Genomic DNA, 22,015 nt, shown 5'->3' on the forward strand with positions numbered 1-22,015 from the left:
AAAAAACCAAAAAAAAAAAAAAAAATTAACCAGTTTCTTGTTGAATATTTAGGTTTTTTCTAATTTCAGGCATTTTAAATGCTACTGAGATGATTTTAAGTACAGTAATCTACCTAACAAGCATTTGCAGTCTAATATCAAATGAATATTCAACAGCAAAGTCAATATTATGAGAAATTAAGATATTAGGCCGGGCATTAGTGTCACACGTCTTTAATCCTAGCACTCAGAAGGCAGAGACAAGTGGATCTCTGAGTTTGAGGCCACCCTGGTCTACAGAGCAAGTTCTGTGACAGCCAGGGCTGTTACACAATGAAATTCTGTCTTGATAACCACACAATCCCACCCCACCCCCAAAAAAGGAGATGTTATAGTGCTCTGTAGGGGCTATATTTCCAGACCCTCAGTGAACGCCAGAACCATGAATAATAATACCAAACCCTGTTATGTGTTGTTTCTCTTATGATTATGATACTGATGATAAAAACACAGAGTAGCTGGTAGAACAGTTAAAACCACGTGTACTATAATAACTTATATCTTATTGTACTACACTCATTCCATGAAGGTTTTGGAAATGTTATGTCATAAAAATTTTAATAAGTTCAGACATGCCTTTATCTCTAACACAGGCAGGCAAATCTCTATGTTCAAGGCCAGACTGCCCTATATAGTGAGTTTTAGGCCAGCCATGGTTAAATAATGAGAGATATGAATAATACAAGCATTATGATGCTGCATTTGTTTACTACATAAAAATTATTTGAATTTGCATTCAAGACAAATGATCTGATAACTGAGAAAGCTGTTAAATGACTTACAGTCAAATAGTGTATGAGCACTTTTAACAAAGGTGGGATTGCATGAAGTTTTAAAACATCAGACAAAACTAATGAATTGTTTGTTTCTTAAACCTCTAAAAAATGTTTTTATTTATTTTAATTTGTATATGTGGTTCAGCACATGGTGTGGAGGTCAGAGAATGATTTTACAAATAATAGTTTCTCTCTTTCTACCATGTGGGCCCCAGATTGTCAGGTTTGGAGGCTATCTAGCTGGCCCTACTTTAGTTTATTTTTGAGACATAATTGTGTTATATAACCCAGACTGGTCTTCATCTCATGATTCTCTTTATCTCATTCTCTAAAGTGCTGGGACTTCAGGCGTGAGCTGTGATAATTGGGCTTGAATTTTATACTTAGAATTCTCAGGCTATTGTTAATTGAAAATGTTCAAAGTAAAACTATGGGCCTAGAGAGTTGGCAGTGTAGTTCCTGTACTGCTCTTGTAGAGACCCATGTTAGGCTCCTAGTGCTCATGTTGGATGGTGCAACTATCTGTTAACTCCAGCTCCAGGGCAAGCCACTGCCTCTGTCTTCTTCTGCAAGTACCTGTACTCACACACATAAACCCATACAGACACATAATTCAAAATAATAGAAATATTTTTTCAAGTGAAGCATACATAAGGTGGACTACTGTATTAATTTACTATAAACCTTAACTGTAAAAAAATTTTTTTACAGTTTTAGGGGGAGCAGTGTTGGAGAGTTGGTTCATTGCTTAAAAGCACTTATTGCTAATGGAGAGTACCTAGATTCAGATTCCCAGCACCCACATAGTGGCTCATAATTATTCATAACTCTAGTTCCAGGGCTCTAATACCTTATTCTGATATCTGTGGTACACATGCATACATGCGAGCAAAACATTCATACATGTATACACACATAATTGTTGGGTCCACTTTACTCCTAAGATAATTTGTTATGAATTATTTTGCTTTAATATACTAAAGTTAATTTGTGTATTTATGTTTTAGGGAGTCGAAATTCCACTGAATGTACACTTATCCTGACTGAGGGAGACTCAGCCAAAACTCTGGCAGTTTCAGGTCTTGGTGTAGTTGGAAGAGACAAATATGGGGTATTTCCTCTTAGAGGAAAAATACTCAATGTGCGAGAAGCTTCTCATAAACAGGTAGGCTGTAATGCTATTGTTGTAACCCTAATGTAGAGCCGATAGAGTATAACTCAGTGGTACAGCACTTGTTTGGTGTGCATAAGGCCCAGTGTTTAATCCCCAGCACTGCAAAAGTGCTGTGGGGGAGGGAATGGGATCTAAATCTAGTTTTTAATACAGGAATCCATTCTTGTATATCATGTCCTCACTCACTGGGCATCTTAAAATATATTTTAGACTGTTATTTGAACAAATTGAGCATGCATGCGATGTACATATCCGTGGTCTCTATCCCTAGTCGCATACACACTTACACACAGAAAGAGAATGAGAAATGGGAGTTGAGATACTTTGAAGTTTTATCATAACGGGCCTGATTTTTCAAAGTGTAAGTAATAATTCTAAATGCTGAGGCAACATACGTAATTATATCTCTTTGTTCTTTTCCAATGTGTTTCAGATTATGGAAAATGCTGAAATTAACAATATCATCAAGATTGTGGGTCTTCAGTACAAGAAAAACTATGAAGATGAAGATTCATTGAAAACTCTTCGTTATGGGAAGATAATGATTATGACAGATCAGGTCAGCTATTTTAGATTTTTAAACTGATATCAAATGTGTGGACTCAGCTGTCCACCTACAAGCACATAGCACTGTACCTCACTAAGCAGGTCCTATGTTATATTACTTTACTGTCATAAAAAGAGCTGACTCATTATCTCTAATGGACATCCGAGCAGATGTGCTGACATAATAAATTACATGTACAAGAGAAGTAAGTTTACTTTGAATAGGCTTTTTTAAACTTGCACAGAAGAATTTTTGAGAAATTGCCAAATCAGTCATAATTTTATTTCTAAACAATTCTTTGCTCTTTGGCTTTTCAAATATTTACAGGATCAAGATGGTTCCCATATCAAAGGCTTACTGATCAATTTTATCCATCACAACTGGCCCTCTCTTCTGCGACATCGCTTTCTAGAGGAATTTATTACTCCCATTGTAAAGGTATACAAGTTCTGGGATGCATCAAGACTCTTAAAGCCCATGTTCAGCACTGATGGAACTGTAATTCTGGATGTGTTATATAGAGAGTCTACAATGTGTAAAGCCATAGCGATGTGTTTTTTACCATAGGTGTCTAAAAACAAGCAAGAATTGGCATTCTATAGTCTTCCTGAGTTTGAAGAATGGAAGAGTTCTACTCCAAATCATAAGAAATGGAAAGTCAAATATTACAAAGGTTTGTGATAAAGCCTGCCTACAAATTCTCGGTTTTGTTTTGTGTTGTATGAGGCTAAATGGGGGTAACTTACCTGTTTTGTTTACTTCTATAGGTTTGGGGACCAGCACGTCAAAGGAAGCTAAGGAATATTTTGCAGATATGAAAAGACATCGTATTCAATTCAAATACTCTGGACCTGAAGATGATGCTGCAATCAGCCTGGTGAGTTTGAGTCATGCTGTACATGTACATTCTGCTTTCAGAAGTCACTGCTAGGCTGGTCGATTACACCTGTTAAGTTTCCATCGAAGAGTGTTTTATGAAATAAAATGTTTCTGAAAGAACTAGGTATTTGAAAAACCAGGACTTTTGATGTTTGTTTGTATGGAAAAGATATTTGGAACCAATAAGCACCAGTGACATTTTTCCACCTTCTAATTCATAGGCCTTTAGTAAGAAACAGGTCGATGATCGAAAGGAATGGTTAACTCATTTCATGGAAGACAGGCGACAGCGGAAATTACTTGGTCTTCCTGAGGTAAGAATTTTAATCTGTCACACTAAATAACTTTAGAATTGATGCTATACCAAATTGAAATTATTAAATAATATTTTTAATTAAAAGTTTGATGTAATAACTATAGTATGCAATAGTGGTCCTATAAGACTATGTATGAAAGCACTGAAAAAAATTCTTAATGGTATTTTGAGGGGGCTATTCAGGACAGGGTTTCTCTGTATAGTCCTGGAACTCATACCTTCTCCTTAGTGCTGGGATTAGAAGCTTGCACCACTACCACCCAACAATATAGTCTTAAAGTTATGTGACAAGGCATTTCTCAAATGTTTATGCTGATGCTGCTGTAAACAGTATGCAATCAGTCATCTGTAAGTATGTGCCTTTGTGGTATGAAGTGAATGACAAGCAGCTAGGCTGGGCTGCACAATGAGTCTCAAAAAAAAAAATAAATTTTAAGGACTGGAGCAACAGCTGAGATTGAGTGTTTGCTTGGTGTATAGAAAGCCTGGAGTTTAATTCTCTGTACTACTCCCCTCCCCCAACAAAAAAAATTTAATATTTTATACACTGCAAAGTTATTTAAACAGCAACCTCATATACCTATTGTTTTTCCTTTTTTCAAGACAGGGTTTCTCTGTGTGGCTTGCCTGTCCTGGAACTTGCTCTATAGACCAGGCTGGCCTTGAACTCACAAAGATCTGCCTGTCTCACATTCCCAAGTGCTAGGATTAAAGGCATGCGCCTCCACTGCCTGGCTGGCTCACCTATCGTTTTTTCAAGGACTGAAGAATTATCAGACAAATGATATCTCTAATTGTTTATATTTTTGTATTAGGCATTGTTAAGTCTAGTACTTTATTTTCAACCAGATCATCTAATACTGTCTTGGACCCCTTAGGATTATTTGTATGGACAAACCACTACTTACCTGACCTATAATGACTTCATAAACAAGGAACTTATCCTGTTCTCAAATTCTGATAATGAAAGATCTATTCCATCTATGGTAGATGGTAAGCACCAATGCTTTTGTCTGTTTTTAACGTAAAATGGTGATTTGTGCTTAGAAATTGCTAAATTAAAAATGCTAATGATTGATTGTCCTTTAATTTTAAAGGTTTGAAACCAGGGCAGAGAAAGGTTTTGTTTACTTGTTTCAAACGGAATGACAAGCGAGAAGTGAAGGTTGCCCAGTTAGCTGGGTCAGTGGCAGAAATGTCCTCTTATCACCATGGTGAGGTAAACCCACAATCTTTAACACTTCTAGAATGCCTTAATACAGAAATAATTGAAAGTTACTCTCTAAACATATTTCATGTAAGTGTAAACTGTAATATCCATGATAGAGAACAATTTGTTAAATATTTCAGAACTAAATATGATTGACCTTTTGACTAATAGTTCTATTTCTAGAAATAACATTCCTATTAGGAATACTTGTCTATAAAGTTATATTCGTAAATTTTTCAGTAAGATTTAGTATTACTGTATGATAACAAAATTTAAGACACCTAGAAGTCTTATGTTTGGACACCATTTCTGCCATCTATTTCTCTTGAAAACATCATTATAAATATTTAAATCTTAAAACTGAGAGGATTATTGTGTGACTTAGTTGTGATAGTGAACACACAGGCACACATTTATTTTCATTTTTTGGATTAGATTAATGATTTGTCTTTTCCCTCCACAGATGTCACTGATGATGACCATTATCAATTTGGCTCAGAATTTTGTGGGCAGTAATAATTTGAACCTCTTGCAACCCATTGGTCAGTTTGGTACCAGGCTGCATGGTGGCAAGGATTCGGCTAGTCCTCGATACATCTTTACTATGCTTAGGTGAGTTTGCTTTCAGTGACTTGACATTGCTAGTTTTGAAGCAATATGAAACCAAAGTATTAAACATTCAATGTTATAGTCAGTTTCCAGCCACTTTTGCAACAACACTGAGCAGTTATTAATCATTGTCCTGGAAATATTTGGACAACTATTCTGATTCTCTGTTCACTTTCTTGGTTCTGTGTTCTTACCCTCTTTCCCACCCTAAATACTGGCCTACCTAAGACCCATAACTACACTCCTTTCTCAAATGAGCAAATAAATTATGTCTGACTGCCCTCTCACTAGTTAGTATCCTAATCAATTCCAGCTGGGCATGGTGATGCACGCCTATAGTCCCTGTACTTGGGAGGCAAAAGGAGGAACATCTTGAGTTTGCTGCCAATCTCAATTTACAGAGTGAGCATCTGTCTCAGAAAAGCCACTCCCAATCCAAAAAAGTATACACACACACACTTCCTCCAAAACCAAGTCCTGGACTGAGATTAGCTTCGTCAATAAAGTGCCTGCTATACAAATGTAGATCTGAGTTCAATCCAGAACTCAAAATTTTAAGAAAATGTCAGAGGCCAGGCGGTGGTGGCGCACGCCTTTAATCCCAACACTCGGGAGGCAGAGGCAGGTGGATCTCTGTGAGTTCGAGGCCAGCCTGGTCTACAAGAGCTAGTGCCAGGACAGGCTACAAAGCTACAGAGAAACCCTCTCTCAGAAAAAAACTAAAAAAAAAAAAAAAAAGAAAGAAAATGTCAGAGCTGGACAGTAGTGGCACATGCCTTTAATCCCAGCACTTGGGAGGCAGAGGCAGACCGAACTCTCTATTCCAGGACATCCGGGGTTACTCAGGGAAAGTCTGGCTGGGTAGTGGTCCGGTGGGGGTGGGGAGATGTCAAGTGTAGGGACTGAAGAGGTGGCACAGGAGTTAAGAGCACTTCCTGCTCTTCCAAGAAGATGTTCCATTTCCAGCATCCACATGTTGGCTCACGAATGTCTGTAACTACAGTTCTGAGGGATCCAGTGCCTCTACTGGCCTCCTTGAGCCACACACGGTGCACAAACGTACATGCAAATAAAACAACTGTACACATAAAATTATTTTTATTAAAAGGGGATGTAATGGCACACATTTGTAATCCCAACATTGGATTCCTTCCTGGGGATTTGCTTGTCAGCCAGCCTAGACCTGTGGAGCTTCAAATTAGTGAGAGATGTTGTCTCAAAAAAACAAACTTGTAGATGGCTCCTGAGGAGCACTTGAATCTGTCCTCTGACTTTTACACGAGTGCATACACATACATATATACTTACTCATAAAAGGTAATAAAAAAAGCAATAGTTCTTTTATTTGTTTGTTTAAATTTTTGAGACCATCTTATTCTGGAACCCACTATGTAGACCAGGCTGGCCTTAAACTCAACTCATAGAGATCCACCTGCCTTTGCCTCTTGAGTGCTGGAAATAACTATAAACTATACTCAGCAAGTCTTTTTAAAATATGTTATCCAGGTTGAGCTAGCTCCTGATCTGAAGTAATCCTCTGTGTTAGCTTTCCAGACGCATATGCCTAATGCCTTGCATCTTAACACTTTCTGTTGCTGTTTTCTAACACCCTACCCACTTCAGCATTCTTTTGTGCATGTATGGGTGAACTTGGGTGGCATCCACCCCGTTTCTTGTTTTTAAGGCAACACCTCTCCCCAGGAGTCCACCCGTCTTCATCTGCTGGGCACTCATTAATTTTACTTGGGTTATTCTAGGTTTAAAACTCAGGTCCTTGTGCTAGCATATAGATTGAGCTGTCAGCACAGTCCAGCACTCTTTTTATTTGGTTTGGTTTTGATTTGGATTCTTTGAAGCGGTCTTCATCTATATCCAAAATAAGCCTCACACAAAATCTCCTCTTACTGCATCCCTAAGTACCAGGATTATAGATGTGTTGCTACAGCACTCATTTCTTTGTGCCCCAAGTAATCATTTTAATAATTTTTCTTTTTTAGAATTCTGCCCTATTGAATACCTGTTCATTATCTATCTACCTGTACTAAATCATAAGCTTGACAGACTTTTGTTTGGGTTTGGAGCAAGGTCTCACTATGCTCCTTGATAGGCCTGGAACTCACATAGACCTGCCTGCTATCTCCGCTTTGTGCCACCATGCCCAAGTGAATGTGAGAAGTGTCAAGGCCATTTTACTAATGATATTCTTTGCTTTCTTTAGCCCTTTGACTCGGTTGTTATTTCCACCGAAAGATGATCACACATTGAAGTTTTTATATGATGACAACCAACGTGTTGAGCCTGAATGGTACATTCCTATTATACCTATGGTGCTGATAAATGGCGCCGAAGGAATTGGTACCGGGTGGTCCTGCAAAATCCCCAATTTTGATGTCCGTGAAGTCGTAAATAATATCAGACGACTGTTGGATGGAGAAGAGCCTCTGCCCATGGTAAGTGTTCTGGGTTAGGAACTTTGTTTTTCCTCAGGCATAGTTGAGTAAATTCTACAGTAAAGATTATACAGGTACAAGATTTATTTTAGGGGCTGGAGAGATGGCTCAGTGGTTTACAGCAGTGCCTGCTCTTCCAAAGGTCCTGGGTTCAATTCCCAGCAACCACATGATGGCTCACAACCATCTGTATTGAGGTCTGGTGTCCTCTTCTGTCCGGCAGACATACACACAGACAGAATATTGTATACATAATAAATAAATAAATAAATAAATATTTTTTTTAAAAAAAGATTTATTTTATACATTGGATTTGTTTGAACATATTTGTGATTTACCATTTAGAAACCTTTTTTGTTGTTAATTTAGCTCCCAAGTTACAAGAATTTCAAAGGTACTATTGAAGAACTGGCTTCAAATCAGTATGTGATTAGCGGAGAAGTAGCAATTCTGAATTCCACAACCATTGAAATCTCAGAGCTTCCCATCAGAACGTGGACCCAGGTAAGTAACTGTTGATTTCTTGGTTTTTCAAGTGAAAGAAGCCAACAATAGTTGGTATTGACTATTCAACAAGGGACTCCTTACAAAAGGATTACTGTGTTTTGTTTTTGGTTTTTAGACTTACAAAGAACAAGTTCTAGAACCCATGTTGAATGGCACTGAGAAGACACCCCCTCTTATAACAGATTATAGGGAATACCATACAGACACCACTGTCAAGTTCGTCATAAAGATGACTGAAGAGAAATTGGCAGAGGCAGAGAGAGTGGGACTACACAAAGTCTTCAAACTGCAGACTAGCCTCACTTGCAACTCAATGGTATGTCTTATTTTGTAAAAGATACATCTTTCAAATCTAATATTTTTAGGTATGTTGGTCCTCTCTGATAATCCTCGCATTCCAGAGACAGAAGGATCACAATGAATTCCAGAGCTATCTTAGGCTTGTATAGTCAGACCCTTTCTCAGAAAGAAAGGCTGGAAAGATGGCTCCGGACTTAAGAGAAATTAGTGTTTGTTCATTGGACCTGGGTTCAGTTCTCAGCAACTACATAGCAGTTCACAACTATGTAACTCAGTTCTGAGCGATTCAGGGTCCCCTTCTGGCCTCCATGGGATAGTGCTTCAAGCACATGTTGTAATACAAACATGCAAGCAAACATCCATTTATGTAAAATATTTTTTTAAATTAATAATTGATTTTTTAAAAGGTATATCGGGGGTCTGGAGAGATGGCTCAGCAGTTAGGAGCACTGATTGCTCTTCCAGAGGCCCCAGGTTCAATTCCCAGCACCCATATGGCAGCTCTCAGCTATTTGAGAGTCCAGTCCCAGGGGATCTGACACCTTCACACCAATGCATATCAAATAAAGTTAAATAAATCATTTTTTTAAAAGGTATGTCAGGTAACTTTTATAAAAGTTACCCAATTTATTGAATCTTTTCTTCTTTTCCAGGTGCTTTTTGACCATGTAGGTTGCTTAAAGAAGTATGATACTGTGGTGGATATTCTAAAGGACTTCTTTGAGCTCAGGCTTAAATATTATGGATTAAGAAAAGAATGGCTTCTAGGAATGCTTGGTGCAGAATCTGCTAAACTGAATAATCAAGCTCGTTTTATATTAGAAAAAATAGACGGCAAAATAATCATTGGTATGTAAATGTCTACTAAATATTTACAGTGTGGGGTAGCTTTTCCTAGATCGTTTATTGTTTGTAGAGTTTTAGTGGTTCTGGGGCCCACATTCAGAGCCTTGTACTTGCTAAGCATATACTCTGTATTAGCCTCACCCCCGCACCTTAGACTGATCATCTAAAGAAATCAAGACTTAATGTTTAGATAGGAAGACTAGAGAACTAAAAGACCTTGTGTGGGGCTGGGGTGTAGCTCAGAGTGGTAGAATGCCTTCCTGACATCCACAGGGTCCTAGGTCTGACCACAGCAACTGCATCAACTTTCTGTGGTGGAGCACATTGTTATCCCAGCACTAGGGACAGAGAGCAGGAGGCTCAAGGCTGTCCTCAGCTACATGGGGGATTTTAAACCAGCCCATACATGGGACCTTGTCTGAGAAAAAGACCTTGTTTTACTAACTGATCACAAGAGACACTGGTCTGATTTTAAAATGAAGAAGGTTATAAATGCCTTTTAAAGAAAAGAAGACTGAAAAAGAGACAAATCTTAGGGATGTTTGTTTTACATTTTGTTATATTGAAAATTCTATAAGCAATTAGCAGGGTTTAAAGAAAGAAAGGAGTCTTGACTAAATTAGGTATAAGAATAGAGCTTAGAAGATGTAGCTCAACGCTAGCATAACCAACTAAGAAAGCCAGCAATATTTTCTTAAGGCAGGGTTTCTCTGTGTAACAGCACACACCATTACCACCTGATGAAAGCCAGCAATATTAAAAAGTTATAGGAAGTTCCAAAATATAATAGCACCAGTTACTGGTGATAAGACTAATTTTCTCATAGTATACAAAAGTGTCTAGCTTAATAATGTTTGTTTTCATACCTACTTAAAAGCTTTAGCATAGGGCTGGAGAGATGGCACAGAGGTTAAGAGCATTGCCTGCTCTTCCGAAGGTTCTGAGTTCAATTCCCAGCAACCACATGGTGGCTCACAACCATCTATAATGGGGTCTGGTGCCCTCTTCTGGCCTGTAGGCATACACATAGACAGAATATTGTATACATAATAAATAAATATTAAAAAAAGAGGGATCTGTTTTAAAAAAAGCTTTAGCATATCAGCCAACTTATTTGATAGATGCTATTGATTCAGGCAAGGCTAAAATGAATGATACTGGGCATGACTAGAATGGAAAAAAGAAAGGGAGGGTGTTATTTGGCTGCTTGGAATAGCCCAATCTTACAGAGTGAATATCGAGGGTCTGAATGTGTAATCTAAGTTGGAGAGATGGCTAAGTGGTTATGACACTTGTCGCTCTTACAGAGAACCCAGGTTCAGTTCCCAGCACCCACATGGTAGTTCATTACCATCCATAACTCCAGTCCCAAGAGATCTGATGCCCTCTTCTGTCCTGCACAGAATATTTAAACCTAGGCTAGAAGGGTGCTGGAGAGATGGCTCAGGTCCTGAGTTCAATTCCCAGCCACCATATGGTGGCTCACAACCATTTATAATGAGATCTGATGTCCCCTTATGGCTTGCAGGCAGGCATGCACTGTATACATAGTAAATAAGTAAATCTTTATAAATAAGTAAAGCCTAGGTTGGGCAGTGGTGGCACACACTTTTAATCCCAGCACTCAAGAGGCAGGCTGGTCCTACAGAGGGAGTTCCAGGATAGCCAGGGCTACATGGAGAGACCCTAGCTCAAAAGGGGGAAGAAAAAAAACAACATAACTCATGTCAAGTTAAATTAAAGAAAGAGTGGTACTCCAAAATTATATTGGTAGTGACTTTGACTGTCCCTCAAAGCATAACTGAATACAGCAGACATTGAAAGAGGTCGTGTGCTGTGGTGATTAAGAGCATCAAGCTTTGTGGAGACTGCTAGAGCTTTAAATCAATGAAACATTGCAATAAAAGCCAGAATACATAATTGAGTCACAGACTCTTCAGAGGTGGAGGCTCTAATTCTTTTGTGGTCTTTGACAGTTATATAGATTTCAGCCTCATCTATGATCTAAAGAATCCCCAGGTAATTCACCTTTGTCCTGCTTCACAGAATTGAGGCAAAACATAGACAGCTGAATTTCCTATTTTGTGGATTTGGGTTTGTTTGGTTTTGGTTTTTCAAGACAGGCTTTCTCTATGTATCCCTGGCTCTCCTGGAACTCTTGTAGATTAGGCCTTGAACTCACAACTGCCTGTCTTTGTCTCCAGAGTGTGAATTAAAGGCGTGCACAACCACCTGGCTCAAATTTTCCAATTTAATCTTGTGACTTGATGTAGAAACACTTTATCCTTTTTTAAAATCTTGTTCAAAGCTATCTCTCCCTCTTTTTTCAATAGAAAATAAACCTAAAAAAGAGTTAATTAAAGTTCTAATTCAGAGAGGATATGATTCTGATCCTGTGAAAGCCTGGAAAGAAGCTCAGCAAAAGGTAATTTCGTTACTGTTTATCTATTGGCTACGGCACACGTGCAGGCAGAGCACCATACACAAAGATATAAAATGGGGGAAAATTTTTTTAATTAAAAAATGTAAAATCTCTTTTCTTATGTTTCTAGAGGTCACAAGTAAAAAAATAATCAAGGACTCTATATGTTTGTATTTCATGTTCTACATTTTAATTTGTCTTTTAGGTTCCAGATGAAGAAGAAAATGAAGAAAGTGACAATGAAAACAGTGACTCCACGGCAGACTCTGGACCAACTTTCAACTATCTTCTGGATATGCCCCTCTGGTATCTAACCAAGGAAAAGAAGGATGAGCTGTGCAAACAAAGAGATGAAAAGGTCAGTTTAGAAGAATGATATGGTCAACAGTTAATATTGTTTTGATGGGAAAAACTGTTGTGTGTAAAAATACTATTTGTACATATTTACTACCTCAATTTTTTGTAATCTTATGAAGGAACAAGAGCTCAACACATTAAAGAAAAAGAGTCCATCAGATTTGTGGAAGGAGGATCTGGCTGTTTTTATTGAAGAACTGGAGGTATGTGTTTATAAAATTTATATTATATTAATTATACTTAAATTAATACTTATATTAATACTTACAAACTAGCAGCATGTTCACTCTTAAGTATTTATTTTTCTTATGTGTTTGTGTGTTGAGGGGTGTGGGTAAGTACAGGAGCTCAAAAAGGCCAACGAGGCCAGTCCCCTGGAACCACAGTTACAGTGTGGGTGCTAAGATCTGAACTCATCCTCAGCAAGAGCAATGAGATCTCTTAACCACTGAACCGTCTGTCCAGCTCAAGCAGCATACCTTTTTTATTAAGAAACTTCAGCCAGCCAGGCGATGGTGGCGCACGCCTTTAATCCCAACACTCGGGAGGCAGAGGCAGGCGGATCTCTGTGAGTTCGAGGCCAGCCTGGTCTACAAGAGCTAGTGCCAGGACAGGCTCCAAAGCTACAGAGAAACCTTATCTTGAAAAACCAAAAAAAGAAACTTCACATTTGATAAAAGAAGAAATATAGAAGAAAGAATACATCCCAAAATAAGGCTGGGTATGGTTGCCACTTAGATGTTAAACCTGTAATATCTGACTAGGTCTGGAACACCAAAATTTGAGGTCAGCCTGGGTTACCCAGTGAGTTCAAGACCAGCCTGAATTATATATGTAATAAGACCCTGTCAAAATCCAAGTACTAGGAATACAATTGTAGAATATTTACCATACATGTGTAAACTTTTCCCCTCTATGCTTAGCACATAAAAAAAATAGTAACAGCCAGGCGATGGTGACACACGCCTTTAATCCCAGCACTCTGGAGGCAGAGGCAGGCGGATCTCTGAGTTCGAGACCGGCCTGGTCTACAAGAGCTAGTTCCAGGACAGGCTCCAGAGCCACAGAGAAACCCTGTCTTGAAAAAAAAAAAAAAATAGTAACATAAAGGGAAAAAATTAGGCAGAATGTGGTGCACATGAGTGTAATTCTAGCATTTGTAAGGAAGATCAGGAGTTGAAGGTCACCCTCAGAAATGGGGACTTGGACGCCATCCTGCACAACATGAAAACAAAAGCAGAGAGGGCAATCAAGATGGCTCAACAGGTGAAGCACTTGCTGCCCAAACCTGGCAACCTGTGTTCAAACCCCAGAGGTCAGATAAGGAGGAAGGAGAGAGCTGATTCCACAAAGTAATCCTCTGGTTCCCACATGTTTGCTGTGACATGCATGTGCTTACACATACAGTAATGAAAATATATTTTTAAAGGGAGGAGATAAACATTATTAAATACTAGTTAGCATAAAGTAAATAATGGGAAGAAATACACTAAAATTAATATTTTTACAGAAAAGAACCAGTATTAAATCACTTTTAGAGGTGGCCCCTCAGTTTCAGAATGTCCTTTGTTACATAAATCTCCTTAGCAATACTTAGTTTCTTAATATTAGAAATGTGTGTGTGTGCATATATACACACTCACATAGCATTTGTCCTTTAACATGGTTTTCTCTTTGTCTTCAGAAAGATTAAATGATGAAATTAGATATAGGCACCCAGTTCTCCTGGCTCTGCCTTCCCAAAGTCAGCCACATTATGCCTTCACTAAAGCTGATCACAGATTTACATTAATTTGTAAAAACGGCAAGTTCTTAACTGTTGCTTCTTAGGTATCATGTTTTCTTCATCTACGAATTTGTTCTCATAATTCCCTTTCATAGGTTGTTGAAAACAAGGAAAAACAAGATGAACAAGTAGGACTTCCTGGAAAGGGAGGGAAGGCGAAGGGGAAGAAAGCACAAACGTCTGAAGTCTTGCCTTCTCCTGGAGGAAAAAGAGTTATTCCCCAAGTGACCATGGAGATGAAAGCAGAGGCAGAAAAGAAAATTAGGAAGAAAATTAAGGTAATACTTTAAGCTTATTTCTCTTTAAAAATGAAATAAATTAAGACCAGTGAAATGACTCAGGTAAATGTTTGACCGCAAGTCTGAACAATCCAAGTCCAGTCCATATGGTGGGAGAAGAGTACTGACCTCTGACCATAAATAAGTGTAATACTTTTTTTAAATGGAGCAAGTTATATCTAAATTTCTAAGCCTATTGTTTGGAATGTATCCTGTTTCTGATCCACTTTCCTTTCTCAAGCACCCGATGTTTTTAAATATTTAAGTATAAAATATCATAAGTACACCTTTATTTGGATCTCCTTTAATATCTTATGTCTATGGATGTTTTGCCTACATTTGTGTCTACACATATGCATGTGTAGTACCCACAGAAACCAGAAGACCTTGGATCCCCTGGAACTGGAGTTAAAAATGGTTGTGACCCTCCACGTGGGTGCTGGAAATTGAACCCTGGTCCTCTAGAAGAGTAGCCAGTGCTCTTCACCACTGAGTCATATCTCCAGCTTTCGATTTTAGATTTGTTTTGTTTTTTTTTCCAGTCAGAGTCTCAATATATTGCTCTAGCTGTCCTGGAGCTCACTATGTAGACCAGGCTGGCCTTGAACTCACAGAGATCCAACTGTTTCTGCTCCAGCGTGCTGGGATTAAAGGCGTGTGCCATTGCTGTCCTCTACTATTCTAGGTCTCTTAAACAAAACCCAAAGAGAAATATATTCTTTCACTGTATTTGTGTCTGTGTCTATCTATATGTGAATATTTGACTTTATTATTCCAAATAATTAGACAGAAGTTGAGTGTTTCTGTCTTGCTGGGATTTGTTTCTTACATGTTGCTGTTTTTTTAGAGTGAAAATGTTGAGGGCACGCCTACTGAGGATGGTCAGGAACTAGGAGGCCTTAAACAAAGACTAGAGAAGAAGCAGAGGCAGAAGAGAGAGCCAGGTATTACAACATGTTGAGCAAGGTGGTATAAACTCTAAAGTGTTATTAATATATTCTACATAGATATTCAATGTCTTTGTAGCCTGGATTAAGTATTGTAAAGGAAGGCTGTACGTGACTTACATTTGAGGCTTATGTTGTCTTTGATTTATTTTAGAAAGACTCTTGTAATATAGCTAGTGACTTGAATTCCTTGGTTGGAATCTAAAATAGCTCCTCCCCTTTCCAGGAAGTCCTGCTTGTTTATCTTGTTCTTTCTTGGCTTCAACAGCCTACAAAAGGGATATATGAGAGCAAATTCATAAGCATTAATAGCATTATCACAGCCTAGTCTGCCCTTACAATCTGTGTGAGCAAACACAGATGACATAAAGAACAAAAGAACAAGAGGTGACTATACAAGAATTAATTATCTCCTAGTGACCCTCCAGATAGATCTGAGATATCAGCTCTATTCTATATCTCTAGATCTGTTTCTTAGAGAACTTTGATGTTTAGACATTTGTATCGCATTATTTACTATAAAACATGATTTACTTATGGGATTAAATGGCCAAACTGTTCTCTATAGGGATAGAAAGTGTGTCTGTTCTTCTCACAGTTGTACTCTCAGCGCCATTACACTATGTAGATAATGATGGAGAAACCAGAGTATAGCATATAGTTAATTTCTGGGCCAGTGAAATGGTGTAACATGTACAAGAGCTTGCCACCACTAATGACATCCTGAGTTTGATCCCAAGGACCCATATAGCAGAAGGAGAGAACTAACTCCCATAAGTGGTCCTCTAGCCTTCACTCAAGTACCTTTGCCCAAACGCACATGCACAAATACAGTAATGTAAAACTTTTCTTTTGAAGTATGAATCCCTATCTCCTTTGCAGGTACCATGGCAAAGAAGCAAACTACATTGCCATTTAAGCCCATCAGAAAAGGAAAAAAGAGAAACCCTTGGTCCGATTCTGAATCAGATATGAGCAGTAATGAAAGTCATTTTGATGTTCCTCCACGAGAAAAAGAACCACGAAGAGCTACAAGTAAGGAAAAATACAGAACATGCTAGCTGTGCTATAAGATTTGAATGGCCAATTAACTTCAGGGTACTAAATTCAAGATTACTGCCTGTTAGAACAGCAAATCAAATTTTGAAAAATCGAAGCATCTTTTAGGATAATAAACTGCAGCTTAGGTGGTCAGTGGTGCACACCTTTCATCCCAGCACGTGAAAGACAGAGGCAGAGTCGGGCGGTGGTGGCACACGCCTTTAATCCCAGCACTCTGGAGGCAGAGGCAGGCGGATCTCTGTGAGTTCTAGGCCAGCCTGGTCTACAAGAGCTAGTTCCAGGACAGGCTCCAAAACCGCAGAGAAACCCTGTCTCGAAAAACAAAAAAAAAAGAAAGAAAGACAGAGGCAGGCAGATCTCTGTGAGTTCTAGGCCAGCCTGGTCTACAGAAGCAAGTTCTGGGATACCCAGGGCCACACAGAGAAACGATGTCTCTAGAAACCAGAAGTTAAAAGTTAACTTTTATACAATATATATATATATATAACTTTTATATATATGACTTTTATATGCTTTAACTTTTTATATATATATTTAATATATATATTCATAAAATGTTAAGTCAGTGACTGGGGAGATGGTGCAGTGGTTAGGAGCACTTGCTGCTTTTCCAGAAGACCTGGGTTCAGTTCCCAGCACCCAACATGGCAGTTCACTACAGATTGTAACTCCTGTTCCAGGTGTTCTGACTCCCTCTTCTAGCATCCATGGGTATTGGACATGCACATAGTATACAAACATACATGCAGGCAAAGCACATTCATGCACATAAAAGAAAATGATTGCTATGATAACACACAAGTATATACACACAAAAACACAAATTTAAAAAAGTAAAATGTCAATTCAGCCTATGTTTAAATGTCTTTTTGGTTCCTAACAGCAAAAGCCAAATTTACAGAGGATTTGGATTCAGATGAAGATTTCTCAGGTTTTGATGAAAAAGATGAAGATGAAGATTTTTTCCCATTAGATACTAGTCCACCTAAGACCAAAATTCCACCAAAGTAAGAATTTCATCTAACACAGAATTTATTCATGGCTATTTTAATAGTCACTGGTGTGTTTATTGATCTTTGTTTGCCACATATAGAATTGATTGTCAGGATGCCTTCTCTGTGTTTTCTTTTTTTCAGAAATACTAAAAAAGCACTGAAGCCACAGAAAAGTACCATGTCTGGTATGTATTTAATAAAATGACTGGGTGCATGGGAGATGTCTCAGTCAGCTAAGCAAGCGTGAGGATGTGGGTCAGTGCACAGCACCTACATAAACAAGCGTACCCCTGTAATCTGAGCACTCAGAATTTAGAGGCAGGAGGATTACAAATTCAAAGCCAACTTGTGCTATAGAGCAAAGCTCTGTCCCTCCAAAACTAAAAAAAATTCAGCTAAGTTCTCAGAGTATTGATAATATTCCAAGAAAGTTATAGTGAGAATGCACGTCAGGGACAGAGCAGCACGTGGAATGTTTAAATGCTTTTTGATCATTTCCCTTCCTGTTTGGAATAGTTGACCTTGAAGGTGATGTGAAGGACAGTGTACCAGCTTCTCCAGGCCCTGCTGCTGCTGCTGACTTCCCAGCTGAAACTGAGCAGTTAAAGCCATCTTCCAAACAGACTGCAGCAGTGAAGAAGACAGTAGCCAAATGTAAGCCTGGATCTCTTAGAAGGTTAATTATTAGGGCTAACTGACTTTTCCAAGAATTTTTTATTCTGAAAATGTCTATTGATGATGAAATTAAGTATCCTAGCTGGGTGGTCATGGCGCACGCCTTTAATTCCAGCACTTAGGAGGCAGAGGCAGGCGGATCTCTGTGAGCTCGAGGACAGCCTGGTCTACAAGAGGAGTTCCAGGACAGGCTCCATAGTTACAAAGAAACCCTGTCTCAAAACAAAACAGGAGATGGTGGCACACATCTTTAATCCCAGCAGTTGGGAGGCAGAGGCAGGCAGTTGGAAGTAATCCATGTAAGATAATTCAGAAATCGGGCTGGAGAGATGGCTCAGAGGTTAAGAGCATTGCCTACTCTTCCAAAGGTCCTGAGTTCAATTCCCAGCAACCACATGGTGGCTCACAACCATCTGTAATGATGTCTGGTGCCCCCTTCTGTCCTGCAGACATACACACAGACAGAATATTGTATACATAAATAATAAATATTTAAAAAAAAGATAATTCAGAAATCAAGGCTGGGGTATGGCTCAGTTGGTAGACTCCTGGTCTACAATATAAAATGCCTTGGAATTGATCCCCAGCACCGCATAAACCAGGTGTAGTGGTATATGCCCCCCAGGGCTTTCTTGCTGGCCAGTCCAACTTATTTAGGAACTACAGGTCATTGAGAGAGAGAGACCTTGTCTCAGAAAGAAGGCGATTATTCTAGAGTTCATTCTAGAGTTCACAATGAGAAATCACCAAAGGATGATCATGACCATGACCAGTACTCATGTTCACTTACAGCCCAGTCTTCAACCTCCACTGCTGCTGGTACTAAAAAGAGAGCTGCACCAAAGGGAACCAAATCAGATTCAACCTTGAGTGCTCATGGCCCTGAAAAGCCTGATCCTGCCAAAGCTAAGAGCAGCCGCAAAAGGAAGCAGTCTTCTTCTGACGATTCTGATTCTGATTTTGAGAAACTAACTTCCAAAGCTTCCGTGAGCAAGGTATTTATTGCTGCTTAATCCTTTTGCTCTAGAGACTTTGAAACAGATATCTAACTTAGGTTTTGCTCTAAATTTTGCATATTTTTAAAGAAGTAAATTTAAGCCTCAGAATTCAATTTGTGTAATTTAGCTATAAGAAAGTTAAATCTGTCAGTCAGTGCAACAGTTGCTTTGGACCTTTTTCTTACTACTTAGTAGGAAGTGGTGGTGAAGTCTGGAATGACCCTATTGCATTAACAATATCAAATTACTTGGATTTTCTCTTTTTAGAAATCCAAGGGAGAGAATCAGGATTTCCATGTGGACTTAGATGAGACTGTGGCTCCTCGAGCAAAATCTGGACGAGCAAGGAAGCCTATTAAGTACCTGGAGGAGTCAGATGAGGACGATCTTTTCTGATGTGACAGGGGATTGTTTTAGGAATGGTTTTACTGAGCTGGATTCATTTTAAAGTTACTTGAAGTTTTTCCCTAACCCCCTCTGAACTTAATTTGGGGAAGACTTTTATAAAACTATCCTAGTGACCTTTGCCTTTGTACTCTACAGACTGTCCCAGTGGTGACCTCACATGATACTGTTTTCTTCTGCTTTGTCTACGTTTTGTGTCTATTTCTTTGGTCTCTAAAATCTTGCTTGAAATTCTTTTGGATTCCACATAATTATATGGTCATTTCTGCATAACAGAACTTATTGATCATATACTAAGCTAAATGAGTATGTTTTCAAAAGTGCCCCCTGCCTCTTTTCCTTTTTCCACTAGATATGCGGTAGCATGGTGTTTCTGTTTTCAGTTGTGTAGGTAGAATTCCACCACATAGAACTGGATAATTCTACAAATACGGTATTCAACTATGATGTTTTGCATTTTTGTTTTAAGTCATGAGAAATTGCTCATACCCTTTTGAACATCATCAGAGGCTGTAGAAAGTCACTTTGACTGTGTCTTCATGACCTCAGCACAGGCAGCAAGGAGGCCAGCTACATGGCGTCCTGACTTTCTTATGATGCCTTTCGAACATGAGATCACAGGGAGGAGGCAAAACTGCTCAGGTGTGAAGTGTGGTCCAGTCTATGTCTCCATACATAGTTTCACCTTGCGAACGCAGAGACCTTTCTGTGCTGCTGTATGTGGTACTTAAGTGCTGTTTTCAATGTTTTTTGTAAATATTTAATATGTCTTTCTATTCAGCTTAATTTCAACAATTTTGTACTTTAATAAATGTTCTAAAACATTGTGAGTCATTCATTCCTCTTATCTTAACCCACTTTACGTCCTCTCCGCAGTCTGAAATAAAGCCTCTTCACTTCCCTTTCAGGACTGTTACAGCCAGATTCAGCTAAGAGACAGTCTTTGGCTGGGTGAAGTATAAATAAAGAGTGGCAATATGACCTTTGTTGTTATTTTGTTTTTGTTGGTTTTTTGGTTTTCGAAACTGGGTTTCTCTAGGTATTCCTGGAACTTGCTTAGTAGACTAGCCTGGCCTCGAACTCAGAGATGCACCTGCCTCTGCCTCCTGAGTGCTGGGATTAAAGGTGTGTGCCACCACCGCCCGGCTCAGCCTGCTTTCTTATAGAACCACCAGCCCAGGGATGGCACCACCCACCATGAGCTGGACCCTCTCCCATTCATCACTATTGAGAAAATGCCTTACAGCTGGATCTCATGGAGGCATTTTCTCAACTGACTGTAGTTTGTGTCAAGTTGACACACAAAACTGGCCAGTACATGCATATTTTATTTTGCTATTTGGGTTTTATGAGATAGGATCTTTTGTAGCCCTGGCTGACCCTCAGACTAGCTATGTAGCAGAAACTGACTTTGAACTCCTGATCTCCTTCAGCCCTCCAAGTGCTAGGATTAAAGTTGTCCACCACCACCACCGCCCAGCTTGGTCCAGTTTTAATTAGAATCTTTTTCATGGCTGCTGAATTGTCTATGTCCTCTGCACTCAGGATATGTAGGTATCATGCTAGGAATGTAACTTCATTGGTAGAGTCACAAGACACTGGATGGAGTCCCTATCACTGTGTAAATATATTATGGTAACTTCTGCCAGTAATCCTAGCACAAGATAGGTAGAGGCAAGGGCATCAAGAGTTCAAAGTCACTCTGTTAAGTTTGGGTTTTTTTAGTTTGGTTTGGTTTTGGGTTTTCAAGACAGTTTCTTTGTGTATCTCTGGCTGTCCTGAAACTCAGAAATTTACTTGCCTCTGCCTCCTGAGTGGTGGGAGACAGAGATACCCTATCTCAAAACCAAAAAGAAAAAAAAAGCCTACTTTAGCTAATTAAGCTCTATTGGGAGCAACTGGTTAGAGAAAAACGGTAAATCCAATTCCTTTCTTAACCTTTTACATCAAAATTCACTCAAGGTACACGAGTTTTACTTTTTATGCTAGGGTGTAAAGTCCACAGTCTGCTATGTGTTCTGGATATTAAACCAAAGCTACCACCCCACCCAAGATTAAATATTTAGTGTCAAAGGATAAGAAAATGTTTCCAGTGGGCTGAGATGGCCAGCAAAACTTGACCGCCTAAGTTGGATCTTTACCAAGAGATAGTTGGTAAAGTTTCAATAATAAAGTGGAAAGTTACCTAAATTTCCAACAGTCAAGGGCATAGGAGCAAACAATAGGATTAGACTTGGTGAGTGCTCACTAAACAATTGTACCTCTTGACATTGTCATGTTGCTGAGGGAAAGAGGCAGCTTCAAGGCAAAGGTGGAACCCAAATCCATATAAGAAAAATCGGGGGGGCTGGAGAGATGGCTCAGAGGTTAAGAGCATTGCCTGCTCTTCCAAAGGTCCTGAGTTCAATTCCCGGCAACCACATGGTGGCTCACAACC

At 39.0% G+C, this 22,015-nt stretch overlaps 1 protein-coding gene across 1 annotated transcript in view; it reads left to right on the forward strand.

Moving 5' to 3' along the window:
* The window catches only part of Top2a (DNA topoisomerase II alpha), a 32,536-nt gene extending 11,982 nt beyond the window's left edge, over positions 1-20,554 (forward strand). Inside the window, exons 12-35 of the mRNA XM_005368255.2 lie at positions 1,823-1,980; positions 2,423-2,548; positions 2,864-2,974; positions 3,104-3,209; positions 3,304-3,413; positions 3,637-3,729; positions 4,610-4,724; positions 4,829-4,950; positions 5,405-5,553; positions 7,769-8,000; positions 8,370-8,504; positions 8,623-8,823; positions 9,461-9,656; positions 11,987-12,078; positions 12,281-12,433; positions 12,552-12,635; positions 14,314-14,496; positions 15,344-15,440; positions 16,326-16,478; positions 17,389-17,512; positions 17,642-17,685; positions 18,017-18,154; positions 18,968-19,170; positions 19,441-20,554. Coding sequence (XP_005368312.1) covers positions 1,823-1,980; positions 2,423-2,548; positions 2,864-2,974; positions 3,104-3,209; positions 3,304-3,413; positions 3,637-3,729; positions 4,610-4,724; positions 4,829-4,950; positions 5,405-5,553; positions 7,769-8,000; positions 8,370-8,504; positions 8,623-8,823; positions 9,461-9,656; positions 11,987-12,078; positions 12,281-12,433; positions 12,552-12,635; positions 14,314-14,496; positions 15,344-15,440; positions 16,326-16,478; positions 17,389-17,512; positions 17,642-17,685; positions 18,017-18,154; positions 18,968-19,170; positions 19,441-19,569 — 3,254 coding nt within the window. The 3' untranslated portion in view covers positions 19,570-20,554. The remainder of the gene's footprint in view (positions 1-1,822; positions 1,981-2,422; positions 2,549-2,863; positions 2,975-3,103; positions 3,210-3,303; positions 3,414-3,636; positions 3,730-4,609; positions 4,725-4,828; positions 4,951-5,404; positions 5,554-7,768; positions 8,001-8,369; positions 8,505-8,622; positions 8,824-9,460; positions 9,657-11,986; positions 12,079-12,280; positions 12,434-12,551; positions 12,636-14,313; positions 14,497-15,343; positions 15,441-16,325; positions 16,479-17,388; positions 17,513-17,641; positions 17,686-18,016; positions 18,155-18,967; positions 19,171-19,440) is intronic.
* Positions 20,555-22,015: the final 1,461 nt, after the last annotated feature.

Source organism: Microtus ochrogaster, unplaced genomic scaffold, assembly GCF_000317375.1.
Source record: "Microtus ochrogaster isolate Prairie Vole_2 unplaced genomic scaffold, MicOch1.0 UNK31, whole genome shotgun sequence".
Classification (NCBI taxonomy): Eukaryota; Metazoa; Chordata; class Mammalia; order Rodentia; family Cricetidae; genus Microtus; species Microtus ochrogaster.